The following is a 13,183-nucleotide window of genomic DNA, read 5'->3' as shown; positions in this document are numbered from 1 at the left end:
TCTTTCCTAAATATAGAATCATCATTCTGTTAAAATGATTGATGCAGTAAGCTTCACTTGTTTTCAAAACCTGTCTTTCTCCTTCTACAAGTATTGAGCATTTTTCTAGTGCCTATTTCCCAGTCACTTTTCATGTAATTTTACTGTTCTTTTTGTTTTACTGTATTTTGGTCAGTATCTATTTTGCTCAGTTTTGAAGCAAAAAGCATAAAAAGAACACTATCAGTGGAAGAGTAGCCATGCATGAGTAGCCTGTGTCCCACAGTTAGCATAAAGCTAGTTTTTCACACAGCTGTGCTTCTTTGTTTGTTTGTAGAACAAAAGTGGTGATGATGGTATGAGCAAAGATGAAGCTTACTGTTTTTTCAGTTCAGTTTTGAGCAAATAGCTTTTGTCTCTTCACAGCACTACCCAGCTGTAACCTCCTTATGTACTTCTGCATTATTACCATGACGAAGTGGAATTACCTTTAAATGAATGTATTTGCATTGCCTCTTGTTAATGACGCTAGATTTTGCTTCAGGTGAAAATTGACCAAATGTAAGTCTGGTTTGAACAAAAAAAGCACAAACTGCACGAGTGGTTTTATTTATTTTAACTGGTGAAGCTTTGTGTGTTTATATTCACTGCACAAAAGGCTGGAAGCAGCCTATGATTTTAATAATATGCTTAGAACAAAATCTGAAATTTGAACAGCTTTTACTGCTTTGGCAACATTTTCCATTGTCAAATTTACAGTGACTTATTGCATAACTACTTTGAAGCAATTCTGTCAGTGTAGGTCTCAGTTTTAGGGGCCTGCAGCACCTTCAAACCTCTCCACTTTCAGCACAGGGAAGAATGTGTAATGTCACATTGGGGACACAAATCAGTAAATGGCACTTTAAAGCAAACAATTTTATTCATGGGGAAGCAATTCTAACTGCTAATTACAGATGTATATAAATGATCATGGTCTTAAAATATATTATTCTTAGGGGGTAAAATATGTGAAAAAAAGTTATTTTAATATTGTCCATTGTCAGTCAACCTTTTCAGACTTCATCCTGCAAATGTAAATAATTCTGTTAAATAATTAAGAGCAAGTTTGTTGTTGTTGTTTTTAAACAAATGAGGTCAGTTTTGCATGGACTTTATTGAAAAACCCACTATTCAGTCCTGTGCATACTCAGTGCTTTATAGTGAAAAGGATTGTTTAATTTTTGTACTTATGCATTAACAAGGCACCTCGGATATTGGGTCCACATTGTTGCAAATTATATATTCCATATCTGTGTAATGGATTAGATCTCACTGCTTAGTATCATGGCTCACTTTTCTTTTTCAATAATCACATGGAATTAGTGATGTAAAGGTTTGGAAAACTGCCACAATTGCAGTAAAAAAGGTTGATTTCATAACTTCCTGACTAGTGCTTTCCTAGGCTGCAATGAACTCGCATACCACATTTGAAGACATGAACATTACTGGGATTCATGCTGCACAATTTTTAATACCTAAGAGAGGAGGAGGTGATTGAAGTCAGGGGCTCATGGTATATAGTGTCAGTGAAATAGAAGCGCTGCATGTGCTTAAGTGCTTCTATAGTGCTTATATTGTGAGATTCTCTGTGTATTTGATGGAAGGAATTTGAACAGTTTGCCACAGACAACAATTTTTCACTCTTTGCATTGGACTTTCAGCATGACTGATAACATCAAGTAGGTTTTGCATGCAAGTGGACAGGAACTTGCTTCATAGTAAACATTAAGTTTTAAGAGTATGATGTGGGTAGAAGATATGCACTGCTGGTTTAGTCTCAGACATATGGTCAGATCCTTTTGTTTGAACCTCCCAACATTCTTCAGGATGTGAGTGGGAGTATTCTACCATTTACAAAAACTTTAAACGACTCCTATAACATTTTGCCATGAGCCTCCTTTATTACTGGTTTCTCAGAAAAGAATTGTTTGATTTTGTATGATGAACATGGAGAACTAAAAATGTATGTTGAAATACATAGTCCTTTTGAAATGTACGGATGAAAGAACCATGGTGTGAACTGAAGACCTACTTTTGTTGTTCAACTGACTTACCCGGGCCCTCTTATGGGCTGTAGGGTTGACTGTGTTCCTTTTTAACCTCTCTTCCACTGGGAAAGAAGTCAAACTGTGACTTGTGGTAGGAATGCAGACTTCCTAGTAAAAATAGAGTATCTAGTAGGATATGTGTAACTTTTCATAGCACAAGTTCTTAGGAAGGTAAGTAAGAATTACAGTATGTACGCATACCAGCATCAAGGTGCCCATGTGGCCCTGATGATTACCAGGGAAAGGAAACAGTCTATTAAATGTCTATAATGCCTACCTAGTCACATTAAAGCCGTAGCTCCTTTATAAGTAGGGTGCCTAATTATTTATCCCCAAGTGTCTTGATGGTACTACAGCCAATATACCCACCAGGTTGTAGGTGTAGTCAGGAATGCATTAGAGGATGATGACATCTTCCGTTGTAATACGCAGGTTTTTAACATCTGCAACTAAACCATGAGTCTGTAGAGGGAGAGGAAAGGCAAAAAATTGATAGCTAAGTTGAGGCAACAACAAACCTAAATTAATTGCTCATTATCTTTTTTTTTTATATAGTTGCTTCTTCCAGCTGTGAATTTAGCCCCATGTACTGTTATGCTGCCACTTCAAAAAAACACTACCCTCACCCACAAACCTTTAGAACTGAGTGGACATTCTAGTTTGTCTTTTTCAAGTTGCAAACGTTGTGGTTTAATTGTAAAATAAAAAGTCCCCTCTTGCTTCCTTACTAAATAAGCTGTTGCATTGCATTTCCTCTTGAAGACATACTTTGACTTTTAGCTTTGCCTGCCGCTCTGAGCTTGTGCTATACAGTCAAGTAGAAAAAAAAATCTTTGCTTTATTTGAACAAGTTGTAAGTGTTACAATCCTTCTTAATGGAGGAGGGTTGGTAAAGCCTGTGATTTTTTTAGTGTGATGCAAGATCTTGTATTTGAGGACTTTCAGAAAGGCATCTCATATAATGATTGATCTCACTTGTCTTTTTTATTTGTCCATCATCAGCACAGTGGTTGGGGCAGGTGGTGTCACTAGACTCTAAGTCATCCTATGTTTATTCTGTGTAAGCCTACAGACTGAGCCAGCTGGGATAGCAGTGCAGCTAAACTTGGAGAGTAGTCTTGCTCCTAATGAAGTGAGAACAAACTAAGGGGTTGTCAAAGTGCGTTGTCTTATGACCTTGGGCTTTCTTAATCTAGGACAGAATAATAGTACTTTTTTCTGAAGAGAAAGGTGTGCAATAAAGTCATATTTTCAATACAGTTTGAGGCAATGCAGGTCAGTAACGTGACTTTATGCAGAACTGGATTAGAGGCAGAGATGATTTTGATTCTCAGGATTGTTCCCCTGTATTCAAATTTAGGGGATTCTAATATTCTTCAACCCCCTATGTTGTTTTTAGTTGTTTGTTTACCTTTTAGTGGATGATCCTCTTGGGAGCCCTCTCAGAAATGGAGATTTTGGGAAAAGAAGCTGTCTCCTGATGGAGGAGAAGCTTTACGTCCCATATTGCTAATGAGATTTTCTAATTGGATTTTCAGGGTTTTGCACTGGAAGTGAAGCTTAGCTGTTGAAGGGTAGAGTTCCATGAGAGTTCCTGAGCCTGAAGAAAGAAATACATTTTGGGGCTGCTTTAAGAGATTGCTTACTTGTCACTAAGGAATAAGAGGAACCCAGAAAATGCATTTCACTTAGCCATAACTGTAATGAATGCTAGAGGAGGTCCCGTAAGGGGGATAGAGGTACTTTAATCTTTTCAGTTTGCCAAACTGATCACTGTATGCTCAGAGGGGTTATTTCAGCTAACAATGGAAGTCAGCTCTTGAGGGAGATGGAAATGTATGACATGAAGAAATACTTGACTCGTAATTAATTTTGTTCTACAGGTGATCATTCACAGTATTATGTAATATCATACAATGGTAATCTGAAGGTGGTGTATGGTGACTCACAGATCCTGTATTCTCAGCCTTTATAAGGTATTCCATTTAAGTGATTCTTTTCCTTTCAAATACTGAAGTACTTGAAGTAGTAAAAAAAGAAAGGGTATCCTGTTTTGTGTCAGCTATAAAGCTTTACTAGCTGTAAAGTATAATTCCTGGATGTTTCTAGCTTCTTTAAAAGTAAATCTCCAGTGACTCGAAGGAAAGAGAAACTGGAATATTTTACAAGAATATTTTTTATTTAATGCATTTTCAGAATCCAAGTTCTATTATGTACTGAAGAAGCACTTGCTAGATGAGTCCTTCCAGGGTGAATATTTTAACATGTTCATTGAGTTATTGTCACTGTTGATTTTAAGTCTTAAGGCCATTTCACGCAGAAGCAAGTGATGCTGAGGTCAAAGCAAGTGTAATAGCATTTGTTGCTGAATTTGAAAACATAGGAGGATCACCCTGCATGAGTACCCAGAAGCTGTGAAGTGTTATAATGAACAGAGCCTTATTTCTCTATGACTGTTAGTGGAAATAGCGTATATGAGCATGTGTTTGCATAGCAGCTAGGAGTCTCTTGTAGACTTTTTGCACCTCTGTATCTTTCAAATATACTTTTCCTCAAGGGAAGTAGCTTGGAGCTTATGGAAGGATAAGATACCAAGCACTGGTTAGCAGAGATTTTTAAGTGCTTACTGCTGCAGAATCTATTTCTGTAACTTTAGTATGGCTATTATACCCCAGAGAATACTTGTGTATTCTCACTGATAATGCATTCACCAGCACCAAACCTCCAGCAGCAAGTAATGGTGAAGTTTAACCTTATACAAGGTGTATGAAGGAAGAACACCTTCACAGCCTCAACACCTAATCATCACATTTGTAATTCAGGTTTGTAAGTTACAATTTGAGATGTATTGTTCCCTGGAAATAACGCTTATCACAGTGATGGTTAAAGTTGCATATATCTGGCATGAACGATAAATAAAGACAGTTAATGTATTACAAGGTGAAGGAAACAACCTTCAGGAGAACTTTTCATTTATGATTGCAGCTGACATTATGAACTTTCTGAAAAGATAGAGATGTTTCCATTATATATTGATAGACTTCCAGAGCCACAATAGTTAGATGAATTGTCTAATCTGTGTTTGAAGTGAGTGGCTGATGTGAAGTTTCCTAAGCCAATTATGAGAGAGGTAAGAAGAGAATGTTAGATTGTAGTGAACGTGACTGGAATTTCTAGGCTCGAGGAAGGCAAGACAAAAATCAAATTCAGTTGAACATGTACAAGTACATACAAAGGAAATGCTTAGCATTTCGAACATACTGAACAGTAAAGATTGTGCAGATTTGAATATGTACATGTTGAAGGAACGTACAAATTCTGCAAGAATTTAAGCAAGGAGCTTGCCAGCTCCAGTGACAAATCTACTGTAATTTATTACTTCCCCCAATTCAATAACTTGGATTTTTTTGTAGATTTTAGTGTCTGTGAACACTATGGATTTTTAAAGTGCAAAGAGAACAAGAAAAGTGTAAAGCTTACTGGAAGCACACAGCATTGTACAGAATGTTCCTTTTTTGCTCATCTAACTAATATATGCTGTTTCTTAAAATCTGCCTAGTATTTTGTAAAGTATGCAGTGTAATCATTTGACACAGTTGTTGAAAACTTGGCACTATCCCATCCTTAATATATGGCTATTTGAATTGTATATTTGCTGTATTTTTTGCTTTTCCTGATTTGAACATTAGTTTACACTACATATGAAAGTCCACTATATACTTAAAATATTTCAATAAATAAAAATAACTTGAAAGTGAAATTGATAAAGCAGCAAAATAGCTGATCAAATTACATGTAAGCAGTGTATTTAAAACCAAGGTACTCTGAAAATATGTGAGGCAAAGTTAATGTCAACTAGTGTTAACATTAATTAGTAGTCCAAGGCTACTGCGGAAAGCAGAGTGCATTTTTTTTAAATGTAGAATATCACAGAAAAAAAAATCCTCTGCATTCTTCAAGGAGACCCTTTAATCACAAAGAAAAGACAAATGAAATCCTTGCTGAACTAGTAATGTAGCCAGAGAAAGATGCAATTCTTTGTTTAACCATGCAACATGCACTGAGAGATTAACTCAGTCCACAAAGCCTGGGGACATTAATCTGAAAAGCCCTTTAGGGACACTTTGGAGAGAAGAGAAGCTGTCACAGCAAACTGTCACAGCAGTAATTGCTAGTGTCCTTTGCTGGTGAATGGCCTGGGAGTCTCTTCTTGCAGTTCTGCTCTGAAATGGAAGTAGTACATCCTCACATCCAGATACATCCCTGATCTGAGAGAGGAGTGATCACCAGAGAGCTTAATGAGGTTTAGTTCCTAGTCTGGTAAATCTAGATGTGACTCCTTGCTTTGCCCCCCAAACTCCTAGTTGTTTCTGTGGAGGGACAAGCTTTATATGATCAGGAACAAAGAGATCTCTCACATGCATTCTTCTAAAAATCTAAAACAAAAAAAACACGTAATTTGTGTCTCGTACTGACACAAGGCTTCTGAGCAGTATAAGAAAAATCTTTTGGAAAAGATCCCAGAAAAACAACAACAACCAAAAAAAAAAAAAAAAGTATTTTTTCCTCATTAATGAAATGGCAAAGTGTAGACTTAAAGCAGAGGTAGAGCAGTTCTGTTGAGCCTCATGCTTCCTACAAAGCATGGGGCTCTGCAAAGGTGAGCTCTGCAAAGCCAGCACCGTACGGTTCCAGCTCTGTCCACCCATGTCTCCTGTAGTGGTATCTGCAGGCTGCAGGTCAGAGGGGAAGGGATGGGAAGAGGGGTGCATATCAACCTTAAATGCAGTATGTGCTGTTGGGAGGGCCTGCTGCCCTCGGAGCCTGTCCTTCCAGCTGCAGCAGAGTCCAGGCAAAGGGAGGCACAGAGCAGGGCTGGGCACATGAACGGCAGCCTTTGGCTGCTCGCTTTGGCTGTCAGGGATCTTGCTTTGACTCTGTGTGCAAAATAACTGGACAGGATGCCATCTGGGGACAAGGGTGCTCAGCCAGCAGCAAGGTTTTTGAGTATTTTTTTGTTGTTGTTGTTCATTTCTAAAAACAGTCCTGACTGCAAAGCTAAAGGCTTTTGCAGCAGCTGTAGAAATCTACAGTCTTGAGCTCACAGCATAGGTAGTCATCTACATGATGTACTATTCCAGGAGGTGTTGGGCAGTAGCAGAGAACTTTGCCTATGATTTCATAGCATCGTTGGTTATCTAACGTGATTCCTAAAGGCAACCTTTAAGGGGAAAAAAATTGCACAGATAAGACAAAGTTGTGAAGTTACATTACTAAATATAAAGTGTAGTGTTTATTTGGTTTAATAACTTGGATGTTTACTACTGATCCTTTATAGGGGCTTTAATTTTGGTTCTGCAATGAGCTGTTTTAAAATGTGGTCTTGTTTCAAGATTTCACTGGTGATTTAAGATTCCTGCTGCCCATTGTCACTTTGTCATTAATTTGGAAGCTTTTGTCCTAAAGGAAACTTGCTGTAATAGTTTAGCTGAAGATGATTTCCCTTGTGATGAAGTGATATAATGGAAGGTCTTATAGCATGTTAAGATCAGTTAGTACTCAAGAAAATTTTATCAATTATTATAAAAATCGTGGACTTTGACTTCCTATCACTTTTTGTCATGAAATACTTTATTAATGGGATAGTAAAATGAAGTTATAAACACTAAGATTTTTCTTTTTGAAAGTTTGTAGAAACAGTTGCAACTCATTCTGAGGCCTGTATACGCAACTGTGTGGAGTTTTTTGGTCTAGTTTAACTTTAGAGCAGATCTAATGAGTTCTCTTTGCTGTAGAGGTTCCACATACCTTTCATACAACAGGGGTTTATCTGACTGCCCTAAGCCAAGCAGTATGTTTGTTCTGTGCTGGAGGAACATCCAGCCTAGTTTAGCTCCAGATGCAGCCTAACTTCGGGAGTAAGGACCTTTGTAATGGTTAGTTTATCTTCCTGCCTTTGCTGTTAAGGAAACTGATCTATCTTAGAATATGCTGTTGTAAATAGTTGTCTCAGGACAACCAAAAAAGGGATATGTTGTGATGGGAGGCTGGAGGAATGCATTCAGTGGGCATTGCCTGCTGTGGGAATTGGAGAATAATGGTTTTGAATACATTTTCTCGTGAAATTTTCTTCAAACTGCATACAAATTCAGTAACACAGTCTTACCATTCGTTACCATAAGTTTTACCATTCTCAAATTGTTAATTAAAAAAAAAAAAGTTTTTTTCTAACAAACCACGTACTTTGGGGTCTGAGCCGGGCTGTCTAGCTGCTGCCTGCCTCATCTGTGGCTGCTTGCCATCTAGTGGTTTAGATGCATTAATGCCAATACGGTGTAAGTGGCAAAGCCACTTCCTATTAAAACCAGTTAAAGCTGCAGTTTTCTTTCTTTCTTTCTTTTTTTTTTTTTTTTTTTCCTAGCTCCCTGTGCTTTGCAGCTGTTTCTGTTTCAGCTTTGAGGTGATAAACCAAACTGTCCAACAAGACATCATTAGTTGTCACTCACTGTTGCCCATGACAGATGCCCAAAAAGGTTGGACTCTTGCCTCCAGTTAGCACACTGATTTCTCCTGTTTTATTACTTGAAGATCCCTATTTTTGTCAGAGCGTGTAGGCATATGCAGAGAACAATGTGAATCCTTACCGCAGTGTTGCTAGATGCCGCATACTTTATGCTCAGCTGCACTTTTGTTTCCCTCTGCAGTGTATATAGTAGCTTGTGAAGGATTTTAGTACAACAGTTCAAAGCCTACAGTTTACCACCACTATTGGCACCAGCACAAACTAACATACTGTTTTTTGACTTCCACTGTCACCATTGCCTCCACTAAGAAAGGCCCAGAGCCTGAGTTATCATGGCACCAGCTTCTTCCTGAGAACTGTAAAGCTGGCTGAAGGGAAGGGCAGTGGAGGAGCCTGAACACCTCACAACGCAAAACCCGAGATCATCTTCCAGTCTCTGCCATCGGTCTGATTACCTGAGCCAACGCAGACCAGTGTCTTCTCTCTGTCCCCGTTTGTCCCCGCGTGTTCTGATTTATGCTGAGAAAGGCTTACCTGTTTTTAAGATTTTAAGTCAGTATATTATTAAATTCAGGTAGGTTCCTTAGATTGTATTTTTGCTATTTGAAGCTTTTTTTTTTTTTTTTTTTTTTTTTTAAGCAGAATTAAGTGAGGTGTTTTCTTCCTCCACTTTTACCTCAGCTTTCATCTTCTCCATACATCTGCACAACTAATGGGTTTATTCCGTTCAGAAACGGCCCGATGAAACCCGCATGGAGAGTTTTCAGAAACCACTGGAAACCCCCATTTGTCAGAAAACGCTATTTAACAGGGCATCTCTTCTCAGCTCTCGGTGTCTGTCACCTGATTTATTTTTCAGCGGAATGCCAGCCTGCGAGGCTGGCGGGCACCTGGGCACGTCGGGGCGGCGGGGAGGGGAGGGGAAAGGGAAGGGAAAGGAAACGAGGCCTCGGCCCCGGCCCGCCCCGCTCCTCCTGACGGGATCGCGGCGCGACGGCGCCATTTCCTGGCGGCGGCGCCCATGGCCTCGCAGGACGTGCTCAGCCAGACCACCCGGCTGGCCTCCTCCAGCGCCCTGCTGCAGGTGCGCGGCGGCACCGGACTCCTCCTCTTCCTCCTCCTCCTCCTCCTCCTCAGAGGTGCCTGGCGGGAGCCGCCCGAGCCCCAGCCAGCCCGCAGGTGTTTCCTTTCCTTGCCAGGTGCTGTTCCGGGCGGTCACGTTTGGGCTGAACGCCTTCACCCTGCGGCACCTCTCCCGGGAGCTCCTCGGCGTCGTCAACGTGAGGTGAGCGGGCGGCGGCCGAGCCGGGGCCGCGCTCCTCGCCTCCCTCCGAGAGCATCGGGGTTCCCAGCACGATCGAGTTCTTTTTTTCATTTATTATCGGGTTTTTAAAGTGCTTGGGTGTGTTGCGGGCCTTCGGGGTATGTGGGCTGTGGGGTAAGCCGCTGAAACGCTTTGTGTAACTGTGGTTTTTGTTTTTCAGAAAATTTGTGTTAAGAATAAAAGTAATTGTACTGCATGCTTTCAGAAACAATATGTAATGAAATAATTTTATTTTTTTTTCCTTATCTTTAGGCTAACTCTACTTTATTCAACAGTTCTCTTCCTAGCCAGGGAGGCGTTCCGCAGAGCTTGCTTGAGTGGGAGTACGAAGCGAAACTGGACCAAAACAATTAACCTATTGTGGCTGACGTAAGATCTCATTTTTTTTTTCTTTAGAACTTATTTCTGATTCTTGTCTAAGAACGTACAAAATGAAAGGCTATTTGTATTTACTGAGGAACCTATTTCACCTTTGAGTGTTTCGTAATCTCAGTCGTGTTTCAGGACAGCTGCAGGAAGCGGGTCAATCTATTGCTTTAATATTTATGAACTTGGTCTCAGAGCATGTAGGAAGGTGTGTCACCAAAGGTATTATGAGGAGCTGTTTATTCCGTTATCCAGTCTGGAGTTTCCTCTGTGTTGTAGCTGGTAAAGGACAGCTCTGTTACCCAGAAAAATAGTTCTTTTTCTTTCTCTGCCTACTTAGTTCTACTCTTTTGTTTCTTGATATGTGTTTATGAAGCTGCTTAAGATTTTTTTTCCTCTCAAACTATTTTTTTTTTAAGTCTTGAACCATACTACAGTTTAATGACAATGAAAATGTAAACGTGTTAGGAGGGAGGTGAAAGGTTGGAAACAAGCAACAGGAAATAACTAGGTCCACTTCTTTTAACTGCAGTGCTGTTTCGTATCAGAAAGCAGAATGCTTAGAGTCCACGTGCAGCTGCAGCCAGAGTGCATAATCACACATTGGAGATAAAGGGATTTTATGGCTAGCATTTCCCTTCTGGCTCCTGGAATGCACTGTTCTGCTGTGTCCCTTGTCAGATCCAGCAGCTGTGCAGTGTCAGGTGGATTAGGAAGTCAATTTTGTCTGTGTGATGTGTTGGAAAACTAACTCTGCAACACAAAACAGTGATCTTCCATTGGATTAGGTGTGACCTAGGAGCTGGGGGGTTGTGTGTTGTCATCTGCATCCAGGTGTAAGAGAGAGGGATAGTCTGTTCCGGAGAGAGCTTTAAACATGACACTTTAAATTTATTAAATCTCTTATTTGTAACTTCTTTTAATCAATTTTCTCCTGTTTGACTGCCTTTCAAATGGACGTTGAATGATACAGTTACAAATCACCATGTGTTTTTTTTTTCCTAGAGAAGCATAATTTAAAATGAAGATCGTTTCTTGAATGATCTGAAATGCATCCTAGGAGTTTGTTGTCTAGTACCTTAGGAGTCTGATAATGGGAGGGTCAGATAAGTCCTGCTGCAATGGTATAAAATTTTCTGTGCTCCACAATACATTGCGAGTTCTTGAAGCATTGTCAGCAGAGGGTAATATTCCTGTGCCTAGCTTTGCTTTTTAGCTGCAGTTGCTAATCAATGTGGTTTTGAGCTACAGTAGATCACTGGGGTGCAGGCATTCATTTCCTTCATCTGACTCTGCTATCGCTCTGGAGAACCAGTGGTCTCTGGAAGACTCAGACTAGCAGTTGGAGCAGTAGCATCTTTGTCTGTTGCAGCAAGGTACACAAAAGCTTGTCTGTAAACCTCTGGTAATCATAGAAGACAATAAAATTGCACTGTTGAGAGATTTACAGTATTCTGTAGGGCGATGTGGGATCAGACTTGCTGAGTCCTACAGAACAAGAAATGCAAATAGGTGGCCTTATGTTAGGTTCTTGAGTAGACAAAGAGTAGGTCAGGAAAATGTATTGTGTCTAGTGGAAGAATGCATTAAACTTTCACTCCAAAAAAGAAGAAGATATTCATGGTGTAGTTAGAATAGAAATGAATTCACCAGGGCATTTTTTCTTAAATTATGGCAATGCTTAAAATTTTAATTGATTTTTCACTTGTTCTTTTTGTGCTTAATTAACATCTGTATTGACTGTTTTTATGTTAACTTTTTAGAGTCCCTCTCGGTGTTTTTTGGTCTGTTTTCTTGGGCTTAGTCTGGCTACACTTACTTGAAGTACCTGATCCTTCTGTGGTTCCTCATTATCAGGCTGGCGTAGTGGCATTTGGCCTTTCTGCAATTATTGAGCTTCTGGGAGAACCATTCTGGGTTTTAGCCCAAGCTCATTTGTTTGTAAGACTTAAGGTTAGTAAAGAAGCTAAGTACGAAGATGTGTGTGTGTGAGAGAGAGAGAGAGAGAGAGAGAAAAAATGATTTTAATTGAAAAGATGATGCAAAGAATGTAAAGAAAAGATTCCTGAACTATATCTTCCTATGTTCAATAACATTAAAAAGCTATGTACTGTTTAATACTGTATGACTTAATTGTAACATAGTTTGTTCCTGTTAAAGAAATTGGTTTCTTTACAAGTTATCACTTAACTGATCTTGAAATGTATAGTCATGATTTTAACTGGAGGGAGGCACAAATGGCTTCCACAGCTTTGCATTTCAAATGATTGTTGGCATGAACTTGTTGTGATTCTCTCACAAAAAAATTTCCTGTTATGTTCTACACAAAGGACTGGTGAAGTGCAGTGGAGGAATCAAACTGTAAGATTAGAGAAATCAGAGAAGTTACAATCTAAGGTGGCCATCTCAGCAGAAAAAATGTGGTAGCCATACTGACTTTCAAAGTCTTACATTTGTACACAAATTGTATGTGAAACTAAAGCATTTTATGCTTCTGTAGGTGGTTAACTTGGCTAAACATTGTGTTTTCTCTTTCTTGAAGGTAATTGCTGAAAGCCTTTCGGTGGTGTCAAAATGCATTTTGACAGTTATTTTAGTAATCCTTTATCCTCAGTGGGGCCTTTACATTTTTTCCTTGGCTCAGGTAAGTTCCCTGTGGTCTTTCTCTATAAATTCTTAATTCCTCAGAAATAATTATTTGCTGTTAGCTTTGATGTTTAGCCTGGTACATAACTGGGAAGGTGAGACCAAGTGCTCCTGTGAGGTTTAAGATTTAAATACGTAGTATTATGCTGATACTTATTGACTTGACATTTTGATCCCAGTCAGTTTAATGGAGGTGTAAGAAAGTACCCTGTTCTGTCTATAAATGCATGTTTTGCCAATAAGGTTATTGCTTTA

General features: G+C 39.4%; 1 protein-coding gene across 2 annotated transcripts in view; it reads left to right on the top strand.

Moving 5' to 3' along the window:
• Nucleotides 1-13,183, top strand: part of RFT1 (RFT1 homolog) — a 44,307-nt gene that overhangs the window by 18,410 nt on the left and 12,714 nt on the right. The window contains exons 1-5 of one of the 2 annotated variants that reach the window (XM_035337695.1): nucleotides 9,537-9,676; nucleotides 9,792-9,877; nucleotides 10,169-10,285; nucleotides 12,046-12,235; nucleotides 12,825-12,926. In XM_035337695.1, the coding sequence (XP_035193586.1) occupies nucleotides 9,614-9,676; nucleotides 9,792-9,877; nucleotides 10,169-10,285; nucleotides 12,046-12,235; nucleotides 12,825-12,926 (558 nt within the window). In that variant the 5' untranslated portion in view covers nucleotides 9,537-9,613. Of the gene's footprint in view, nucleotides 1-9,536; nucleotides 9,677-9,791; nucleotides 9,878-10,168; nucleotides 10,286-12,045; nucleotides 12,236-12,824; nucleotides 12,927-13,183 lie in introns of those variants that run through there. The other variant, XM_035337697.1, reaches the window with a different exon arrangement.

The sequence above is a fragment of the Oxyura jamaicensis genome, chromosome 12 (genome assembly GCF_011077185.1).
Source record: "Oxyura jamaicensis isolate SHBP4307 breed ruddy duck chromosome 12, BPBGC_Ojam_1.0, whole genome shotgun sequence".
In the NCBI taxonomy this organism is placed as follows: Eukaryota; Metazoa; Chordata; class Aves; order Anseriformes; family Anatidae; genus Oxyura; species Oxyura jamaicensis.
This window is presented reverse-complemented; position numbering and strand designations above follow the sequence as displayed.